This window comes from Carlito syrichta, unplaced genomic scaffold (assembly GCF_000164805.1).
Source record: "Carlito syrichta isolate Samal-C Ts95f unplaced genomic scaffold, Tarsius_syrichta-2.0.1 Scaffold308818, whole genome shotgun sequence".
Taxonomy (NCBI): Eukaryota; Metazoa; Chordata; class Mammalia; order Primates; family Tarsiidae; genus Carlito; species Carlito syrichta.
This window is the reverse complement of record NW_007252914.1, coordinates 140,646-162,284: the sequence shown is the minus strand read 5'-3', so window position 1 is coordinate 162,284 and position 21,639 is coordinate 140,646. Positions and strand designations below refer to the sequence as shown.

The 21,639-nt window shown below is 52.9% G+C and overlaps 1 protein-coding gene across 1 annotated transcript in view; it reads right to left on the bottom strand.

The window, feature by feature from the left end:
* The window catches only part of SPTBN2 (spectrin beta, non-erythrocytic 2), a 54,440-nt gene that overhangs the window by 9,530 nt on the left and 23,271 nt on the right, over positions 1–21,639 (bottom strand). The window contains exons 10-22 of the mRNA XM_008065882.2: positions 19,112–19,229; positions 18,063–18,221; positions 16,860–17,162; positions 15,315–15,468; positions 13,602–14,472; positions 10,681–10,818; positions 9,583–10,339; positions 8,918–9,120; positions 8,173–8,263; positions 6,532–6,678; positions 3,545–3,808; positions 630–854; positions 269–358 (exon numbers count right to left, since the gene is read on the bottom strand). Of these exons, the coding sequence (XP_008064073.1) occupies positions 269–358; positions 630–854; positions 3,545–3,808; positions 6,532–6,678; positions 8,173–8,263; positions 8,918–9,120; positions 9,583–10,339; positions 10,681–10,818; positions 13,602–14,472; positions 15,315–15,468; positions 16,860–17,162; positions 18,063–18,221; positions 19,112–19,229 (3,520 nt within the window). The remainder of the gene's footprint in view (positions 1–268; positions 359–629; positions 855–3,544; positions 3,809–6,531; positions 6,679–8,172; positions 8,264–8,917; positions 9,121–9,582; positions 10,340–10,680; positions 10,819–13,601; positions 14,473–15,314; positions 15,469–16,859; positions 17,163–18,062; positions 18,222–19,111; positions 19,230–21,639) is intronic.

Genomic DNA, 21,639 nt, shown 5'->3' with positions numbered 1-21,639 from the left:
AGCCTGGCCTTCAAACCCCCACCTCGCCCCTTCCTGAGCCCTGCTCCCCCTCTCCTGGCCCAGGGCTGGTAATGTCCCCTCAATGCACATCATCACCTCCTGAGAGAACCCACCCTTCCGACGGGAGGCACGGAGGACCACTGAATCTAGGGTTACCCGTGACATTGAGGTTTTTAGGGCCAGAGAAACACCAGGTATTAAGGAAAAACACATGCCCGGGTCTGGGGACTCCTGGAAACTTTTCTTTTGCCTTTAGCTTCTGCCTCACCTGGTTTTTCTTCATGAGAAGCTGGACACTGGGCAAGTCCTTGCCGTGCTCCATGGAGCTGGCCATGGGTAGCCGCTCCGTCACCCACAACTGGAAGAGAAAGAGGGGGGGGTCAGTGGAGGTCTGGAGGGGCTGGATGATGGGGACACCTGGAGCTACTGGTGTGCGTGTAGGGAACGGTCAACTCTGGTTCTGGGGTGATGGGGCCTGGGGACATCCTCAAGTCTCCCTAGATGGGAGATTTTCAATGCCAAAGAGAACGGGGAACAAAGTGCTGCTGGCATGCCCTCAGCATCCAGGAAGGAAGGTGGACAGCCACGTGGCGGGGGACAATTTGCCATCCTTGGCCCCGGCGACTTACAATCTCATCTTCCACGTCCCGGTGGAACTGGTGCTGCTCGCGAGAGGCTTGCAGGCGCTGGCAGCGTTCCTGCATGGGCTGGCACAGGGCCCTGAACTTGTCTTCCACGGCCCGTGAGGTCCTCTCCACCTCCCCTGCACCCTGGTCTTCCTGGGCCAGCGCTTTTGCCTGGGCCTGGATGGCCTCCACCTCCTTCTCTCTCACAGCCATTTCCCGCTCCAGCATCTGCACACCAGGAGGAAGACATTATCACCTCCTTTGTGCCTTCAGACTCAGAGGAAACACCTGTCTATATCATGTCTATATCAAGTCATTTATGACTTTTTTTTTGAGTTGGAGTCTCACTCTGTTACCCAGGCCGGAGTGCTGTGGCATGCTGCTCATGGCCACCGCCGCCTTGACCTGCCAGGTTCAGGTGATCCTTCAGCCTCAGCCTTCCAAGTAGCTGGAACTACAGGTGAGCGCCACCACACCCAGCTAATTTTTTGATGTATTGTAGAGACCAGGTCACCCCATGCTGCCCAGGCTGATCTTGAACCCGCAGGCTCAGGCAATCCTCTCGTCTCAGTCTCCCAAAGTGCTGGGATTACAGGTGTGAGCCACCGCGCCCTGCCCAATTATCACTTCTTATCCCTGGGGCTCACCACAGGAAGAACATCGCCTCATGGCCTGTATCAGCGGATCTCAGATTTGAATATACATAAGCATCTGGGGCGTGTGGCAACAGAGCCAGTTATCAATATACCATCTCTCTGTCCCCAGTCCACCTCAGTTCCAAATCCAACCTTGCCCTGTTTTGAGATTTTGGAACTGGACTCCGTCAACATTTCTCCTTTGCCAACTGGAGCAATGCTAGGCCTTGCCAGCAGAGGGCGGTGGAGGGCCACCACAATGCCCAGAAGAAGAAGGCCGTTCCTTGCTTCCAGGGTGCTTTTCTTCTTACTCCTGCAACAAAGCTGTCCACAGTGTGCAAGAGGTTCAGGGCTCTCACTCTCCAGCGAGTTTTGCCATGGCCACTTCCTGCTGGCCTGCCTGGCCTGTAGTCCCACTTCAGACCTGCTCTGGCCCACAACACCCCAGCAAATTTTCAGGTCATTCCGCAGGGCCTCCCCCTCCGCTCTCTCCAAGGAAGTCTGCAACTCAGCCATCTTGTTCCTTCCTTGGGTGCACACTCCCAGCCCTGGACGTCATAGCTGCTCCCTGCACTTCCTGTTCCTGGATCCAGCCCCTGGCCTGTTTTTGTGAAGTTTTATTGCAACACAGCCACACCCCTTCTTTTACATTTTTTTTTTTTTGAGTCGGGGTCTTACTCTGTTGCCCAGGCTGGAGTGCAGTGGCATGCTCACAGCTACCACAGCCTCAACCTGCTGGGCTCAGGTGATCTTTCCACCTCAGCCTTCCAAGTAGCTGGAATTACAGGTGTACGTCATTGTACCAGGCTAATGTTTTGATTTATTGTAGAGACGAGGTCTCACCAAGTAGTCCAGGCTGGTCTTGAACCCCTGGGTTCAGGCAATCCTCTCGCCTCCACCTCCCAAAGTGCTGGGATTACAGGTGTGAGCCACCGTGCTTGGTTCTTTTACATATTATCAATGGCTACTTTTACCTTACAAGGCCAGAGTTGAATAGTTGTGACAGAGACTGTATGACCCAAAAAGCCCCAAATATTTACTGTCTGGCCCTTTACTAAAAAACGTTTTCTGGTCCTTGCTGTAGAGTTCTCTTTACCTTTTTAGTAGTTAACTGCCTTTAATTAATTTTTTTTTTTTTTTTTGAGTTGGAGTCTCACTCTATCGCCCAGCCCGGAGTGCAGTGGCATGCTCACAGCCACTGCAACCTCGACTAGCTGGACTCCGGTGATCCTTCTGCCTCAGCCTTCCAAGTAGCTGAACTATAGGCGTGCACTACCACACCCGGCTAATATTTTTTATTTTTATTGTAGAGATGAAGTCTCATCAAGTTGTCCAGGCTGGTTTTGAACCCCTGAGCTCAGGCAATTCTCTCGCCTCTGCCTCCCAAAGTGCCGGGATTACAGGCACGAGCCACAGTGCTCAGCCACCTTTTATTAATTAATCCTTTTTTTTTTTTTTTTTGAGTTGGAGTCACACTCTGTTGCCCGCGCTGGAGTGCAGTGGTACGCTCACGACCACCGCATCCTCGACCTGCTGGGCTCAGGTAATCCTTCTGCCTCAGCCTCCCAAGTGGCTGGAACCACCGGTGTGCTTCACCATACCTAGCTAATTTTTTGATTTATTGTAGAGACGAGCTCTCGCCAAGTTGCCCAGGCTGGTCTTGACTGCCTGGACTCAGGCAACCCTCTTGCCTCTACCTCCCAAAGTGTTGGAATTACAGGTGTGAGCCACCACACCCAGCTAATTAATACTTTTTACTAAAGTTCCCCTCTTCAGATTACGAGTGGCTCTGTCTCCTGACTTGACTCTGACTGATACTCCTAGAGATTCTGATACCTGTGGCCCATAGCAATCATTTGAGAAATACCAATGAAGATGTTATCTGCCAGGCCTGAGATGGCCTCCCAAATTTTTTTTTTTTTTTGAGTTGGAGTCTCACTCTGTTGCCCAGGATGGAGTACGCAGTGGCACATTCACAGCCACCCCAGCGTCGACCCACTGGGCTCCGGCGATCCTTCTGCCTCAGCCTTCAAAGTAGCCAGAACTATAGGTGCACACTATCACGCCCAGCTAATTTTTGATATATTGTAGAGATGAGGTCTCACAAAGTTGCCTTGGCTGGTCTCGAACCCGCGGCCTCAGGCAATCCACTCGCCTCGGCCTCCCAAAGGGCTGGGATGACAGGCTGAGCCACCAAGTCCAGCAACCTCCCAAAGGTTGACAGCTACAGCCTCCCTCTCTTCTTCCACTGTTCACTATCCCCATCAAAGGCCCATGGCATACCTGCTGCTTCTTCAGTAGGATATTGACGCTGGTGAGGTCCTTGCCATAGTCGTCCGAGTGCAGCTGGGCTTGCAGGCTCTCCAGCCAACTCTCCAGGGCACAGCAGCTCTGGGCAAACAGCTCGGCCCGATTGGCATCAAACAGGCTGCGGGCCTTGGCTTGGGTGGTGGTCTCCAGCTCGTCCCAGCGCCTGTGCAAGTCCCCCAGCTTCTCTGACACCAGGGCTTTCAGCTCTGGCTTTTCGAGAGTCAGCTCCCGCCCCTCCTGGGAGACAAAGCAAAGAAAGTGTGTAAGTGCCACGATTAGATGCCACCAAACTTCACAGGCTGACGGCAGACCAGGGACCTCCAGGGCGGTGGAGATCTGAAGTGTGGGAAATAATCCCAAGTGTATTAACATTAATGGACTCTTCTTAGAGGTTTAAATCTCCTCCTACTGCCCTACCCTCACTGCTGGTTAAACCCGCTCCTTCCAGGCCCAGATCAAACCCCATTTCAATGAAAAAGCCACTGTGATCCCCTGAGCTTGGGTTCCCTAGCGCTTGTGGCTTTTTTTTTCTTTCTTTTTTTTTTGAGTAGGAGTCTCACTCTGTCGCCCAGGCTGGAGTGGAGTGGCGCGCTCACAGCCACCGCAGCCTCGACCCGCTGGGCTCAGGTGATCCTTCTGCCTCAGTCTTCCGAGTAACTGGAACCACAAGTGCACACCACCACATCTGGCTAATTTTTTGATTTATTGTAGAGACGAGGTCTCAACTCATCTAAAACCCCTGAAGTCAGGTAATATTCTCGTCTCCACCTCCCAAAGTGCTGGAATTACAAGCGTGAGCCACTGCGTCCAGCTGTGCTTGTGGTTTCTATGCTACTTTTTGCACGTGAACGTGTGTGTGTGTGTGTGTTTTAAGTTGTATTTTTTTTTTTTGAGTTGGAGTCTCACTCTGTCACCCAGGCTGGAGTGCAGTGGCATGCTCCCGATCACCGCAGCCTCGCCCTGCTGGGCTCCGGCAATCCTTGCGCCTCAGCCTTCCAAGTAGCTGGAACTACAGGCGCGCGCTACCACACCCGGCTAATTTTTGATTTATTGTAGAGATGAGGTCTCGCCAGGCGGGTCTCGAACCCGCGGGCTCAGGCAATCCAGTCAACTCAGTCTCACAAAGCGCTGGGATTACAGGCTGAGCCACCGAGCCTGGCTTGTTTTAAGTTTTAAAACAAAGTTTGTGAGTAAGAAAAAGAGAAGAAGGAAGAAAGAAGATTTATGGCAGAAAGACCTGCCGTGGTGCCTCATGTGGACTTGTGACATGGTGTTACCCAGGCTGGTCTCAAACTCCTGGACTCAAGCAATCCTCCCACCTTGACCTCCCAAAGTGTTGGGATTACAGACTTGAGCCACTGTGCCTGGCCTTTTTTTTTTTTATAATCCATACTTCAAAGCATTCTCTACCTGGTGACCAGGGCTTTTCTGATCTGGCCTGGCATGCTGCTCCCACCTTCTCTTCCTGGGACTCCTTCACACATTTCGTGCTACTGCTAGATGAACTCACGCCCTTGTTCCCACACAGGCACTTCCATACACCTGGTTTTCTTTTAAATTTTCTCTACCTAGAAATATCTTTTTTTTTTTGAGTTGGAGTCTCACTCTGTCACCCAGACTGGAGTGCAGTGGCTGCTCCCGGCCACTGCAGCCTCGACCTGCTGGGCTCCGGCGATCCTTCTGCCTCAGCCTTCCAAGTAGCTGGAACTACATGCGCTACCATGCCCGGCTAATTTTTTGATTTGTTGTAGAGACGAGATCTCGCCAAGTTCCCCGGGCGGGCCTCGAACCTGCAGGTTCAGGCAATCCTCTCACCTCGGCCTCCCAAAGGGCTGGGATTACAGGCTGAGCCACCAAGCTCGGCCCCTAGAAACATCCTTCCCCTGTATCTCTGCTGGTTCAAATTCTCTCATCCTTCAGAGTCTGCCCTGGAGGCTCCTGCTTCTAGAATTCTCCTATCTCCCGTCTCCTTAGCTCAGGTTTTATGTGGCTCTCTCTTAATGACACTTATCATGTTCCACTTTGAATTCAATTTAGCTATTTGTGCATGTGTCTCTTATCCTGGCTACAGAGTTGTTCCTTCAGGGCAGAGCCCATAGTGAAATCACCTTTGTTCCCCACTCGGTATCTGATACAATACTTTGAGAAGCACCAAATATTTACTTGGTGCTTTTATAGTAGTGCTACTATAAAAGCACCAAGTAAATATTTGCTGAACAAATGGAAAAAACTGAAGATACATTGGTCTCCTCTTCTCACCAACCATCACGCCCTTTTTAAATAACTTGTAGCACCTAGCAGAGTGCTGAGCACACATGACATTCTCTCGGAATACTTGCTGAGTAGACACAGAGTTTCACCTATCCTCACCTCTTGAGGAAGAGCTGGGTGGGAGACGAAGTAACCAGGAACAGCGAGAATCAAAGGCAAGAAACAGCAAACTATGGCCCATGGGCCAAATCTGGCCCACCGCCTGTTTTTATAAATAAAGTTTCATTGGCACACAGTGACACTTGTTCATTTATGTATTCTCTATGGCTATGTATTGTTATTTATGTATTCTCTATGGCTGCTTTTGCACTACGATGACACAGATGAGTAGTTGTAGCAGATGGCACTACATGGACTGCAAAGCCTCAGATATTTACTAACTGGCCCTTTACAGACTACATCTGCAGGCGTGTGTCGTCCTGCTCAGTTAGGGTGTCCAACCAAAGCCACAGTTTGGCTCCCTACTTATTTGTACTTTCTCAAAGTTCTGGAGTCACTGTCCCATACCCTGAGACATTGTTTCCCCAGGCCATAACTTCCCACCTTGGAGGTAGGGCACCAGAGGCCCTGTGGTCTCTAGCCCTGACAAAAGTCATGCCCTAGAGCTAGCCGCCTCCAGCACTGCCGTGGGACTCGCCCAGAGGCAGCCCTAAAGGCTCACTCCTCGTTGCTCCCGTCACTCCACTCACCCTGTCCACCTTGTCCAGCCAGTCCTTGTTGGCAGCCAGCTCAGCCATGAACGCCTGGTGCTTCTGCCACTTGGTGTGCAGGTTGCGGGCCTCATCATAGGACACGTCCTGGGCTGTCAACATTTTCTCATCAATCCAGAGTTTCAGCTGGGCCAAACATAAAGCAGGGATGGAAAAGGAGAGAGGACATTTTAAAAAACTGGCCAGGCATGGTGGCTCACACCTATAATCCCAGAACTTTGGGAGGTGGAGACAAGAGGATTGTCTGAGCCTATGGGTTCAAGACCAGCCTGGGCAACTTGGCGAGACCACGTCTCTACAATGAATCAAAAAATTAGTCCGGTGTGGTGGCACATACCTGTAGTTCCAGCTACTTGGAAAGCTGAGGCGGAAGGATCACCTGAGCCTAGCAGGTCAAGGCTGCGGTGGCCGTGAGCGTGCCACTACACTCTAGCCTGGGCACCAGAGTGACTCTGACTCCAAAAAAAAAGGGGGGGAACCTTCTTTCTACTAACAGGATGAAATAATCCACTCATTTCTCTGCCCTCCTTTAGCTGGGCTCAGTGGCTCAGCCTGTAATCCCAGCACTTTGGGAGGCTGAGGTGAGTGGATTGCATGAGCCTGCGGGTTCGAGACCTGCCCGGGCAACTTGACGAGACCTCATCTCTACAATAAATAAAAAAATTAGCCAGGCGCCTGTAGTTCCAGCTACTTGGAAGGTTGAGGTGGAAGGATCGCCGGAGCCCAGCAGGTCGAGGCTGCGGTGGCCGGGAGCGGCCACTGCACTCCAGTCTGGGTGACAGAGTGAGGACTCCAGCTCAAAAAAAAAAAGCCGGGCTCGGTGGCTCAGCCTGTAATCCCGCACCTTTGGGAGGCTGAGATGAGTGGATTGCCTGAGCCTGCGGGTTCGAGACCCGCCTGGGCAGCAAGACCGTATCTCTACAATAAATCAAAAAATCAGCCAGGTGTGGTAGCGCATGCCTGTAATTCCGGCTACTTGGAAGGCTGAGGCGGAAGGATCGCCGGAGCCCAGTAGGTCGAGGCTGTGGTGGCCGGGAGTGGCCACTGCACTCCAGTCTGGACGACAGAGTGAGACTCCAACTCAAAAAAAAAAAAAAAAAAAAGTGCTGGGATTACAGACAAGCACCATTGTACCCGGCCAGTAGCCACATTTTAAAGAGAAAAGAAACAGGTAAAACTAATTTCAACAATATAGCTTAACCCCATATATCTAAAATACTATCACTTCATCATGTAATCAACACAGAAACAATACATGATATATTTTATATTCTTTTCCTTGTACTGAGTGGTCCAAATTCATTGTGAGCGTGGTAGCTCACACCTGTAATTCCAGGACTTTGGGAGACAAGTGTGGGAGGACTGCTTGAGTCCAGGAGTTTGAGACCAGCCTGGGCAACATAGTGAGACTTCAAATTAAAAAAACTATCCAGGCAAGGTGGGAGGCGTGGGGCATAAAAGGAGGGCAAGGGTGACCCGGGAGAAGTGGTCAACTTGGGAAGAAGCCATGAAGGAGCCCAAATGCTCTGGTGATGCTGTGACCGACTCATTCTAGGCTCAAAGCGGGAACAGGATGGCCAGGAAATGTCACAGAGGACACCAGGGAGCTGGGAGCCTCACCTCGTGGCAATCTTGCAAGAAATGCTGCTGCTCCCGGTTGTCCCGAAGACGGCTCAGAAGCTGCTGTGCTGCATCTTGATTCTTCCTGTGTCTGTAACAACAGCCCCTTGTGAAACCCTTGAACTTGTTGTAAAAGGGTGATGACCCTTTAATTAACCTAGAGGCCTCCAGCCCTGTTACTGGGGGGATAATGCCTTCGAGCATATTGAGACAACCCAGGAATCCTGGTTTCCAGGCCTAGTGGACTTTGAGAAGTCTACAGTGTAGGGGGAGGCAGACTCTCTTAGCCCGTGATTGGAGGGCTCTGATCACTTTGTTCTTCCTCCTCTTTCTTTTCCTTTGAGTTAGGGTCTCACTCTGTCACCCAGGCTGGAGTGTAGTGGCACAGCTCACTGCAGCCTCAACTTCCTGGGCTTGGGTGATCCTTCTACCTCAGCCTCCTGAGGTGGGACTACACGTGCACACCACCTGCCCAGCTAATTTTCTTATTTTTTGGTAGAGACAGAGTCTCGCTATGTTGCCCAGGCTGGTACTGAACTCCTGGCCTCAAGTGATCCTCTCACCTCAGCCTCCCAAAGGGCTGGGATTGTAGGTGTGAGCCTCTGTACCCAGTCCTCCTCTACTTTTCTATCAACTTCCACCCCACCTGTCAGTTTGCCCGTGCTACATCCTCCATCTTTGAGGCCACCCTGTTTTCACTTATTTTTCTCTTGGGCCCCTCGTGTGTACACTGTCCTCATCAGACCTCCTCTCAATGGAGTCTGCCTTCTCTTGTATCTTCTCAGCGTGGATGTTGCCCTCAGACACCAGCTGGCGTCCAGACTCCAGAAGCCCACGAATCCGCTCTCCGTTGGCGTCCATGGTGCTCATGAAGTCTTCCAGTTTTTTTATGGCAGCATCAGCAGCCTGGAGTGTCCACGGCATCTCCGTGTGAGACAGAAAGTATTCCTGGGGATGGGGGGTGACATCCAGCTCACTTCTCACAGCACAATTAATCTCTTTGAAGGGGCACACCTGAGAGGTAGGGGCCAATCTGGGGAGGGCTGGGGTACCCCAGAGAGCTCTGAAGATGGGAGAGGCTGCCAGCTAACACGGGGGTCTCAGAAGTTACAAGGGAAGTGAGCTAGAGGACCTTTCCCCCAGTTCAAATCCCATTCCATCTTATTTCTAGCTCCTGATTTGATTTCTTTAATATTTATATGACTAGCCGGGTTTTCTATTTCTTCTAAAGTCAGTTTTGGTAAGTTACATCCATCTTATTTGTTTGCACACCATGTCTCCCAGGTCATCCTGCTTCCTCTTCTAACCCCCTCCTGGCATTTGCCTCCCTATCCTCCGTGCTCCTTCACATCGCCCCTGGTCCCCATTTTCCTCTTCCTCCTGGTTGGGACGGTACCCCTGGGCTCTCACCTGGCTGCTGAGTACACCCTCGGCCTGGCGAGCATCCCGCAGGAATCCCTGGAAGCCATGGGCCTGGGCCAGGCGACCTTGCCGACTCTCCCACATTCGGCCCAGCTCCTCCCAGCCGGTTCCCAGGGCTTCCAGCCGCTGCCGTAGGAAGAGACACTGGGGGTCTGCCTGGTCCCGGGTCACCTCCTCACCCAAGGCCCGCAGTCGGCTGTACTCGCTCTGGGCCCGCTCCACTTCTCCCCGCAGGGCTGCGTGTTGGGCCAGGAGGGCCTCTGCCTCAGGCAGGGTAGCTGGCCCTTCCTCAGAGGCCACGGAGGTCTGAGTGCGGCCTAGCCAGGCCTGGAAGTCATCCAAGCTGCGCAGGAAGTCCTGTAGCCGCCGTGCCTCCCCCAGCGACTCCTCTCGACGCCGCATGGTGGCCCTGAGATCCTCCCAGCCGGTTTGTACCTCTCCTAGCCGCGCGTTGATGGCAGGGGCCTGAGTGGGATGGCTGGCAGCCAGGGCATTTGCCTCTCGAGTCAGCTCACCCACTCGAGCGGCGATGGCCTCCAGGTCCCGCTCGGTGCCGGCCAGCTTGCGCTGCAGGGCCAGCACTCCAGCTAGATCGTTGCCCAGGCCCTGGGTAGACTCGATGACCTTGGTCTTCTCTCGCATCCAGGCCTGGGTCTCTGTGCACTCCAAGTGGTAGCTCTGGATGCTCAGGGCTGACGTCAGAGCTGCCTTCTTGCCGTCTGCCAGGGACCGGAATTGCTGCCACCTGAGAGTAGGGAGAGGGTTCAGCTTCCCTGCCCCGTCCAGGTCTATTTGGAAGCATCTCTCTTGCTTCTATCTCCTTTCGTAAGTTCCACCCACCGGCTTCTCATCTTCCCTCAACTACGTCTCTTTTGATTGCTCCCAGTTCGGCCACCAACCTCCTCAGACCACCTTGGTCACACCTCCTCCTCTCTTTTATCATTTCTCCTCCCTCAATCTATTCCAGACCAGTTTCTGTCCTCCTTCCTAGCCACCCTTCCAGGTCCTCTAAAACTCACTTCCTCCTGCCATCCCCATCTGCTTTATTCTTTCTCGGTCCCCCAGTCTTGCCCTCCCCAAACCCACCTGTGGTTGAGCTGCTTCTGGGTGTTGACAATGCGGTCCTTGCCCGGGGGGTTGGCCTTCAACAACTGCTCGGCGATGTCATTCACGGCAGTGATTCGCGCTGCAAGGGCGTTCATTTCGGGCTCCAGAGTCTCGAACCTGAGCGGTGGGAGAGCTGGGCGTGAATCATGGGAGGAAGGGGTCCGCCCAGTCCACCTCCCTTGGACACCACGAGAATATCCCTCTTTCACCACGAGGCTTAGTTATGGGAGTCTCTGTGCCTCTTAGCTTGCAAGGTTCAAGGATCTATGGGTCAAGAGAAGAGCCCTCAATTCCTCCAAAACAAGTAGAAAAACAATCATTTGTAGATTTGCTTAAAAAGATGGTGAAAGGCAGGCATGGTGGCTCAAGCCTGTAATCCCAGCACATTGGGAGGCGGAGGCAAGAGGACTGCCTGAGCTCAGGGGTTCGAGACCAGCCTGAGCAACATGGCGAGACCTCGTCTCTACAATAAATCAAAAAATTAGGCTGGGCGTGGTGGGCTCATGCCTATAATTCCAGCACTTTGGGAGGCCGAGGTGAGAGGATTGTCTGAGCCCACACGTTTGAGCCCGGGCAACTTGGCGAGACCTCATGTATACAATAAATCAAAAGGTAGGTGGGCATTGTGGCACATGCCTGTAGTTCCAGCTACTTGGAAAGCTCAGGCAGAAGGATGGCCTGAGCACAGAAGGTTGAGGCTGTGGTGGCCGTGAGCATGCCACTGCACTCCAGTCTGGGCCACAGAGTGAGACTCTGACTCAAAAAAAAAAAAAAAAGATGGTGAAAGGCAGAGGTCAGAAACAGCTGCACGCATCACACTGGACCCTGGCATGGGGCCCACCCTTTATGAGACGCTCTCTTAGCCTCCCAAGACTTACTCCTTAGCTGCCTACCTGAGTCTCATCCTACTAATATGTGTCAGAAAATGAAGTGATAATCAAGAAATATTTGTCGAAGTGATAAAGACTTGAAGTATAACTTCTGCCAGGGATATTTTACATTCCATTAGGGCAGCGTCTACAAACATTTTTTGTAAAGGGCCAGAGAGTAAATATTTTAGGATTTGTGAGCCCAAGTGTCTTTACTGCAGCTATAAAACTTCGCTGTAGGTGGCTCAGCCTGTAGTCCCAGCACTTTGGGAGGCCAAGGAGAGTGGACTGCGTGAGCCTGCGGGTTCAAGACCAGCCCGGGCAACTTGAAGAGACCTCGTCTCTACAATAAATCCAAAAATTAGCCAGGTGTGGTAGCACGCACCTGTAGTTCCGGCTACCTGGAAGGCTGAGGCAGAAGGATTGCCTGAGCCCAGCAGGTCGAGGCTGCGGTGGCTATGAGTGTGCCACTGCACTCCAGCCTGGGTGACAGAGTGAGACTCCAACTCAGCAAAAACAAAAACAAAAACAAAAAACCCCGCTGTTGTAGTATGAATGCAGCCATAAGCAATATGGAAATGAGTGAGCACAGCTCTATTCCAATAAAGTTTTATTTACAAAAGCAAGCAGCAGGTTTGATTTGGTCCAAGGTTGTGGTTTGTCAACCCCAGTATTAAAATTATCTCATAAACGAAAACAATCTTTAATTACATTTTTAAAACCACCAGGAAGCTTGATTATAGATTGATACTAGATGATATCAAGGAACTGCTAATTTTGCTCTATGTGATAATGGTACCGTGGTTCTTTTCTTAATGCCCTTTCTAAATGACTTTAAGATTTATTATTCTGTAAATAAAGCTAATTCATGAGAGGCTAATCAGTGTCTTTGTCTAAAAGGTTTACCACTTCAAAGCCTCAGCTATTTAAGTCCACACACAAAATTAAATAATATACTGAATACAAGAACGCATTCTCCTATTTCTCAAAGGATGTATTTTGAAGAATGTAGGCGTGACATGACAATATTGGCGATTTGCTTTTTTTTTTGAGTTGGAGTTTCACTCTGTTGTCTGGGCTGGAGTGCAACGGCACGCTCATGGCCGCCGCAGCCTCAACCTACTGGGCTTAGGCCATCCTTCCACCTTAGCCTTCCAAGTAGCTGGAACTACAGGCATGCGCCACCAAGCCCAGCTAATTTTTTGATTTACTGTAAAGATGAGGTCTCACCATGTTGCCCAGGTGGGTCTCGAACCCGCGGGCTCAGGCAATCCGCTCACCTCGGCCTCCCAAAGGCATGGGATTACAGGTTGAGCCACCGAGCCCGGCTTTTTTTCTTTTTTAGAAACACAGGGTTGCACTCTGTTGACCAGGCTGAGTACAGTGGGGCAATCATAGCTCACTTGCAGCCTCAAACTCCTGGGCTCAAGCAATCCTCCTTTGTCAGCCTCCTGAGTAGCTGGTACTACAAGCAGACACCATCATGCCTGGCTAATTTTTAAATTTTGTGTAGAGACAGGGTCTCACTATGTCTTGAACTCCTGGTTTCAAGTGACCCTCCAGCCCTTGCTTCCGAAAGCACAAGGATTATAGGTGTGAGCTACCGTGTCTGGCCACTTTTTTGTTTTGAGTTGGAATCTCACTCTGTCCCCCAGGCTGGAGTGCAGGGGCACGCTCACGGCCTCCGCAGCCTCGACCTGCTGGGCTCAGGCGATGCTTCCACCTCAGCCTTCGAAGTAGCTGGAACTACAGGCACGCACCACCACTCCCGGCTCATTTTTAAATGTTTATTGTAGAGACGAGGTCTCGCCAAGTTGCCCAGGTTGGTCTCGAACCCATGGGCTCAGGCAATCCTCTCACCTCGCCCTCCCAAAGTGCAGGGATTACAGGCATGAGCCACCACGCCCTGCCCCGTTCTTGTTGTTAAAACTAGAAACAGATGATCGTTAAGATGCAAAGGGATGAAGTGGGCCCACCACCCACACCCCGGCTCTGCCCCCTAAGGCTGGCCCAGGGAGCCCAGAGGCCTACCTCTGCTGCACGACCTCCAGGTCCTCCAGGCGCTCAGGCAGGGCCAGCCCATTCAGCCACTGCTCCTTCTCCTCCACCCAGAGCCCGCAGGCCCCCGCCTCGCTGAGCATGGTGTAGAGGGCCAGGGCCGCCTCCAGGGCCCGAGCGCGCTCGCCCGCCCGGGTCTGCAGCTCCTGGTAGTGCCGCTCCAGGGTGGGCACTCTGCCCTGCACCTCAGGCGTGCGGCTCAGGGCAGGAGGCAGGGCGGCCGCCTGCTCCCTCAGGGCATCCAGGGTTGGCCGGTGGCCTCGGATCTCCTCTTCCAGGGCCCGATGCTGCCTGGCCAGGGCCTGTGTGGAGAACTCGTCGTGCCCCAGCTCGGGACTGGACACCAGGCGCAGTGCGTCCACCAGCCAGGCCTCCATGTCGTTCGCATCTGCCTGGAACTGGTAGAGGCTGGCAGCCTGGGCCAGGCGCTGGGCACGCTCCTCGGCCAGGGCCTCCAGCCGCTCCCACTGGGCTTGGAGCTCGGCTGCCCGGGCAGCGGCCTGGCCCGCCCCGGGGTGGCCCTCAGCCACCAACTGCTGGCCCTGCTCCAGGGTGAGCTTCAAGGGCCCCAGCCGCCCGCTCATCTCGCCCCGCAGGGCTGTGTGCTTATTGAGCAGGCGGAGGACGCCGGTCAGGTCCCGGCCCGTCTCGGCTGAGGCCAGGAGGTGCTGCTGTTCTCGCACCCAGGCCTCGGCCTCGCCCACCTCCCAGAGGAAACGCCAGAGGCGTCTCGACTCCTCCAGCTGGGCCCGCCGAGCTGCGGCCAACTCACACAGCGCCTCGTAGCTCTGCTCCAGGGTGGCCACCCGCTCTGACACCAGCTGCGGGTCGCAAGGTCTGTACTCTGAAAAAAGTCACAGAAGAGGGTCAGATCCGCAACCCAGCCCTCCAACTGCTCCCCGGCCATGCTGAGTACGGATCTCCCAACCCACTCTCTTGGGACTCCCTCCCGGGTGCTAGCTCTCTTGCCCCCGTCCTTCCCCCAGGTTTTCCCAGTCTTCTGCCTCAGCTCTTTTTTTTGTTTGTTTGTTTTTGAGTCGGGGACTCTGTCTCCCAGGCTGGAGTGCAGTGGCACGATCATAGCTCACCACAGCGGCAACCTCCTGGGCTCGGGCGATCCTTCGGTTTCAGCCTCCCAATGAGGTGGGACTACAGGCGTGGACCACCATGCCTGGCTTATCTTCTGAGGATTTTTGTTTTTGTTTTGAGTCAGAGTCTCACTCTGTCACCCCAGCTGGAGTGCAGTGCATGCTCACAGCCACCACAGCCTCGACCTGCTGGGCTCAGGTAATCCTTCTGCCTCAGCCTTCCAAATAGCTGGAACTACAGGCGTGCACCACCATGCCCAGCTAATTTTTTGATTTATTGTAGAGAAGAGGTCTCGCCATGTTGCCCAGGCTGGTCTTGAATCCCTGAGCTCAGGCAATCCTCTTGCCTCTGCCTCCCAAAGTACTGGGATTACAGGCGTGAGCCACCGCACCCGGCTATCTTCTGATGACTTTGTAGAGACAAAGTCTCACTATGTTGCCTAGGCCGATCTTGAACTCCTGGACTCAATCAGTCCTCCCACCTCAGCCTCCCTACATGCTGAGATTTACAGGCGCGAGCCACTGGGCCAACCTGCCTCAGCTTTTAGCGTTCTCCTTCCTGGCCCCTTCCTTATCAGTGCCTTCTCCCAGTTTTCACCTTTTCCTGGGTCGCAGAAACGCAGTGCAGAGGCACTGACAGCCCGCACCCTCTCAGCCTGCACGGCAATGTCAGCTTCCACCAGCTCGTGTAGCTGCAGTAAGTCTTCCACTCCAGCCAGGTGCTTGCCGAGGTCCTGAGACTGCAGCCGGCCCTGCCAGGCACACGCGGCACGCTGATGCCCATCTGAGAGCCTCCCGTTCCCTCCCAGACAGGCGCACACGTGCCAGCCTCCCTGTTTCCCCCGACCTCTTTGTGCAACGCCAGGTGTTGTGCCCAGCTGAGCGCACCTGCTCACTCACGTACACGGGGACACCCCCGTTCTGCTCTGGCATCCGGCCTCCTTATCCTCAACTTCCCTCCCATGGAACAGTTTTCTTACCAAATCCTGCTCCTGGAAGCTTAGCTGTGACTCATCTTCTCAGCCTCAAAATCACTGACACCCTCCTACTGTCATGGCTCCACCCCCACACCCAGGATCCTTCTTCGGCATCTCTCCCAGACTCATCCCCACGCCCACCTCTCGCCTAGAAGTCTGTGACAGCCTCTAACGGGTCTCTGCTCCCACTCTGTCTGCCCACGAGCCTTCTTTCTTGAGTAGCCCAAGTGGCTTTTTTGAAAATGTAAAGCAGAATCATGTCTCTCCTCCTCTCAAACCTTCTAATTGCTTTAAAGGCTCTGTGTTACTTGGAATGAAGCCCAAACTCCTTGACCAGGCCAGTAGGGCCCCAGTGAGCTGGCTGTGCCCTCCCTCACCTCAGTATGGTTCCCTCTCCTCCGCTCACAGCCCACGGGCCTTCCTTCTGATTCAAGACCTGCCACGCTTGTACAGGCTGAGGGCCTCTGTCTAGGTGCTCCTTCTGGCTGGAATGTTCTCTCCTCAGATCTCCACGTGCTAGCAAATTGTGCTATTTCTGGCCTCAGCTAAAATAGCATTTTCTCAGAGAGGCCTTGTCTGACCACCCCATCACGCCACCCTGTTCCAGTTTCCTCATCGGTTTTATGGCCACCTGCTATCTTTTCTTTTTTTGTCGGAGTCTCACTCTGTCACCCAGGCTGGAGTACAGTGACACGCTCACCGCCACTGCAGCCTCAACCTGCTGGGTTCAGGCGATCCTTCTGCTTCAGCCTTCCAAGTAGCTGGAAATACAAGTGTGTGCCACCAGGCCTGGCTAATTTTTTAAAAAATTTGTTGTAGAGATGAGGTCTCACTATGTTGCCTAGGTTGGTCTCAAACCTGTGGGCTCAGGCAATCCTCTCACCTCAACCTCCCAAAATGCTGGGATTACAGGCGTGAGCCACCGTACCCGGCCACCTGCTTTCTTGTTTCTGGAAACGTCCTTGGGTTTTATCATCAGTCTCCTTCCACTAGGATGTGAGACTCACATGAAGTGGGCCTGTCTGCTTTGTTCATCAGAACTGGGGAGGGCCCTGCCCTGGTACATACACTACAGAGATCGACTGAGCAAATCAGTGGATGCCCCCATGATTGTAACCCCTCAATCTTGATCATCTGAACCCCAGCCAAGAGTGTCCCGTGGGTACCTTCATCTCTTCCATCCAGTCCATGAGGTACAGCAGGTCCTGAAACACCTTCTGCAGCTCCAGATTGAGGAGGAGACGCTCCCGCCGGGCAGCCACCATCTGCCGCAAGAAGTCCCAGAGCCGCGCCACGTTGTGTTGCCGGGCGGCAATGCGCTTGATGTCGTGGTAGTGCTCGGCGGCCAGTTCTGCAGCCACCGCGTCCACCGCCTGCACGCGGCCGCTGTAAGCCACGATGTCCGTCTCGATGGCTTCATGCTTCCGCACTGCTGCCTCGACGGCCGCCAGCTCCAGCCCAAAGTTGTCCTGTGGTGGGGGTGGAGAGGGGAGGTTTGGGAACCGAGGGACAGAGCCTCTGCTTGCCCCTTCCGTCCCCCAAGATGCTTCAAGCTCCATGTGGTGGTTCTAAGTTGCCTCTTCATCCCATCCCATCCTGAAGCCTTTCTCCTGTTGAAGCCTCTGGCCCCAGGATCCTGGATGCCTTGGTCTTTTTACCTACGTGATGGACTTTTTTTCTTTTGAGTCAGAGTCTCATTCTGTCACCCAGGCTGAGTGCAGTGGCACACTCATAGCCACCGCAGCCTCTACTTGCTGGGCTCAGGCGATCCTTCAGCCTCAGCCTTTCAAGTGGCTAGAACTACAGGCACATACCACCATGCCCGGCTACTTTTTTTGATTTAGTGAAGAGATGAGGTTTCACCAAGTTGACCAGGCTGGTCTCGAACCTGTGGGCTCAGGCAATCCTCTCACCTTGGCCTCCCAAAGTGCTGGGATTATAGGCGTGAGCCACCGTACCCAGCCATTTTTTTTTTTTTTGAGTCAGAGACTCACTGTCTCACCCAGGCTGGAATGCAGTGGTATGCTCACAGTCACCACAGTCTCTACCTGCTGGACTCAGGTGATCCTTCAGCCTTAGTCTTCCAAGTAGCTGAAACTACAGGCCACCACGCCCAGCTAATTTTTTGATTAACTGTAGAGATGAGGTCTTACGAGGTTGCCCAGGCTGGTCTCAAATCCCTGGGCTCAGGCAATCCTCTCGACTTCACCTCCCAAAGTGCTTGAATTACAGGTGTGGGTCACCACGCCTGGCTTTGTGATGGATTTCAAGTTTCCTCATCTCCCCACCCTGCAGGGCTCCTATTCACCACTGTTTCTTTCCCAATTCTCCTGACCAGTCTGGACATCCCAAGGGCCCGTGAATCCTACCTGGGACACGAGGCGCTGGTTCTCACTCAGCCAGGTCTCCCGCATGGCGGCTTTGCGATCGAAGCGGGCGGCCAGCTGTTCCAGCTTCTCTTGGCGGATGAGCTCGGTGCGCAGGGCCAGCTCGCGTTCGTGCTCCGCCTTCTCCAGCCTCTCCCAAGCCTGTGGGGCAGGGACAGGGTTAACGGAAAGGGCCAGGGTGGGGAGCAGTCAGTGGGGCAGGGGCACATGTTAAGTCCCACGGAAGCTCTGTCTGGTGTATCCGTGGGTGTGGTGTGTCTCCTGTGTGCGGAAGTACAAGAAACAGGGTAGTGCTGGACGTGCTGGGCAACTGCGTAAAAGCTATGGCAGCTTCTGGAAGAGGGCCGGAGGGACCAGAGTAATGGAAACTTATGTGTTTGTAGTGGTGGGATTGTGGGTGAACTTTAATGTTTTTTTTTGTTTTTTGAGTCGGAGTCTCACTCAGTCACCCAGGCCGGAGTACAGGGGCACAATCACAGCCACCGCAGCCTCAACCTGCTGGGCTCAGGTAATCCTTCCACTTCAGCCTTCCAGGTAGCTGGAACTACAGGCATACACCACCATGTCTGGCTAATTTTTTTTTTTTTAAATTTATTATAGCGATAAGATCTCGCCAAGTTGCCCAGGCTGGTCTCAAACCCATGGGCTCAGACTCCTTTCACCTCTGCCTCTCAAAGTGTTGGGATTACAGGCATGAGCCACTGTGCCCGGTGAACCTTAGCTTTACTTTTATTAATTGTATAACACTGCTTGTGGAAAATTAAATAAACAAATGAAAGTAGGGAGAGGGGGCTGGGGACGTGTTGAGTAAGATCACGGACGTATAGTATCATTTCCTATTGTGACTTCTCATGAAGATTCAAAGAGGGAAGAGAAGATGTACAAGAGGGAACGTGGGAGGTTCGTCTGGTGCGATGTGGACGGTCAGATGGCGTGTTCGAGTTTCAGCCTGGGGTGGTAGGGATTGGTGGAGGTCAAGATGGCCCCAGGTCTGGGGACACCCCGAGGGTGGTCTGTGGGAAGCCACAGACCTTGTTAATGTCAGAGATGAGCCGGCCTTCGCGGGGTGTGTAGACCTTCTGGTTGTTGGCCCGCAGCTTGCTCTGGATGGTGAAGAGAAGTACTTCCAAGTTCCCCTTCTCGGTGAACCTGAGGCAGGAGACAGTCAAAAGCCATGAGCGCTATGAGGACTCTTTACTCTTCAAAATGGGGTGTCCTGTGTTGGTTTTCCTCTTACAAAAGCAATACAAGCTCTTTGTGTGAACGCCAGAGAATACTGGCAAGCCCCGTATTTTCTTGAGTCAAGGCCTCACTCTGTGGCCCAGGATGGAGTACAGTGGCTTGATCACGGCTCACCGCAGCCCCGACCTCCTGGGCTCAGGCAATCCTTCTGCCTCAGTCTCCTGAGTAGCTGGGACTACAGGCGCGCACCACCCTGCCCAGCTAATTTTTAAAATTTATTTATTTTTGTTGTTGTTGTAGAAACTAGGTCTTGCTATATTGCCCAGGCTGGTCTTGAACTTGTGGGCTCGAGCGATTCACCTGTCTCAGCCTCCCCAAGTGCTGGGAGCACTTTGGCATGAGCCACCATGCCCGGCCCAGAACATCATTTTAAAGCAACTGAAAACCACCCAGAACCAATGACCACTATTACCCTTCAGCACTCATACATCTGACTTGGGTCTCACACAGATGGGGTCGTAGCATAGCCACAGTTTATCAAGGACTCACTCACCCCGAGTTGAGCCCTGCTCTCAGGGTTTATATGCATTAATTCATTTATCTCTCACTGTTATCTAGTCTCTTATTTGTTTTTGTTTTTGTTTTTTTGAGTTGGAGTCACACTCTGTCGCCCAGACCGGAGTGCAGTGGCACGCTCCCGGCCATTGCAGCCTCGACCTGCTGGGCTCCGGCGATCCTTCCGCCTCAGCCTTCCAAGTAGCCAGAACGACAGGCGCGCACTACCATGCCCAGCTAATTTTTGATTTATTGTAGAGATGAGGTCTCGCCAAGTTGCCTGGGCGGGTCTCAAATCTGTGGGCTCAGATAATCCACTCGCCTCGGCCTCCCAAAGTGCTGGGATTACAGGCTGAGCCACTGAGCCTGGCCTCTAGTCTCTTATTATCCCCATTTTCCAGGTGAGAAAACTGAGTCACAAAAGGCTAAATAAACAGTCCAGGACCCACAACTGCTAAGTGGCAGAGTCAGGATTTGAACTCAGGTTCTTTGAACCTGGGTACTTAGCACTTTGTTCTCTGCTGTCTATGAAAACTTTTTCATAACCTGTTTCCTCAACTGATTTTTCATGATTATCTTTCTACGTCAATAAATGCATTTTCTTCATTATTTTTTGGTGACTGTCCCATGACTTATTTTTCTTTTTTTGAGTTGGAGTCTCACTCTGTCGCCCAGGCTGGAGTGCAGTGGCATGCTCACGGCTATCACAGTCTCGACCTGCTGGGCTCAGGCAATCCTTCTGCCTCAGTCTTCCAAGTAACTGGAACTACAGGCACGCGCCACCACTCCTGGCTAATTTTTTGATTTATTATAAAGATGAGGTCTTACCAAGTTGCCAGGATGGTTTTGAACCTCTGGACTCAGGCAATCCTCTTGCCTCAGCCTCCCAAAGTGCTGGGATTACAGGCTTGAGCCACTGCACTCGGTCTATTTTTCTTTTTCAAAGGTCGTGCTGGTGAGCATCTTTTTTTTTTTGGAGTTGGAGTCTCATTCAGTCGCCCAGACTGGAGTGCAGTGGCCGCTCCCGGCCACCACAGCCTCGACCTGCTGGGCTCCGGCAATCCTTCTGCCTTAGCCTTCCAAGTAGCTGGAACTACAGGTGCACGCTACCACGACTGGCTAATTTTTTTGATTTGTTGTAGAGATGAGGTCTCACCAAGTTGCCCAGGCGGGTCTCGAACCCGTGGGCTCAGGCAATTCATTGACCTTGGCCTCCCAAAGCATGGGATTACAGGCTGAGCCACTGAGCCCGGCCTGTGAGCATCCTTGAAGCTATATTTTCATTTAAAGCCCAGAAGACAACTTTCTGGGTCAAAGGGCACACTTCAAATCATTCCCTGGAATGTCTAGGAACAATTGTTTTCTGGGCTAATATTAGTTTTGAAGCTGACACATATTAACTTCAAAAGAGCTCAAGGACAACACAGACCCTTTAGCATGAGCTGTATAGAATTGTCCGACTGAATTGCACACTTAAAACAGTTAATTGCTACAACATAGAAATGATTAAGAACTTCTGCAATGCTCACACTACCGGCCACACCCCCGTGTTGCTGGTTGTAGCCTGCCTGTCGGGTCCAGTCCCCCCATCCCTATGCTGGGATTGGGTTGCTGTGACACCCTGACTAGTAATCTTATCTGATAGATCACAATGACTCAACACACCAGAGCAATCATTTCCACAGCATGATTTTTTTTTTTTTTTGAGTTAGAGTCTCACTCTGTCGCCCAGACTGGAGTACAGTGGCCGCTCCCGGCCATTGCAGCCTCGATCTGCTGGGCTCTGGCAATCCTTCTGCCTCAGCCTTCCAAGTAGCCGGAA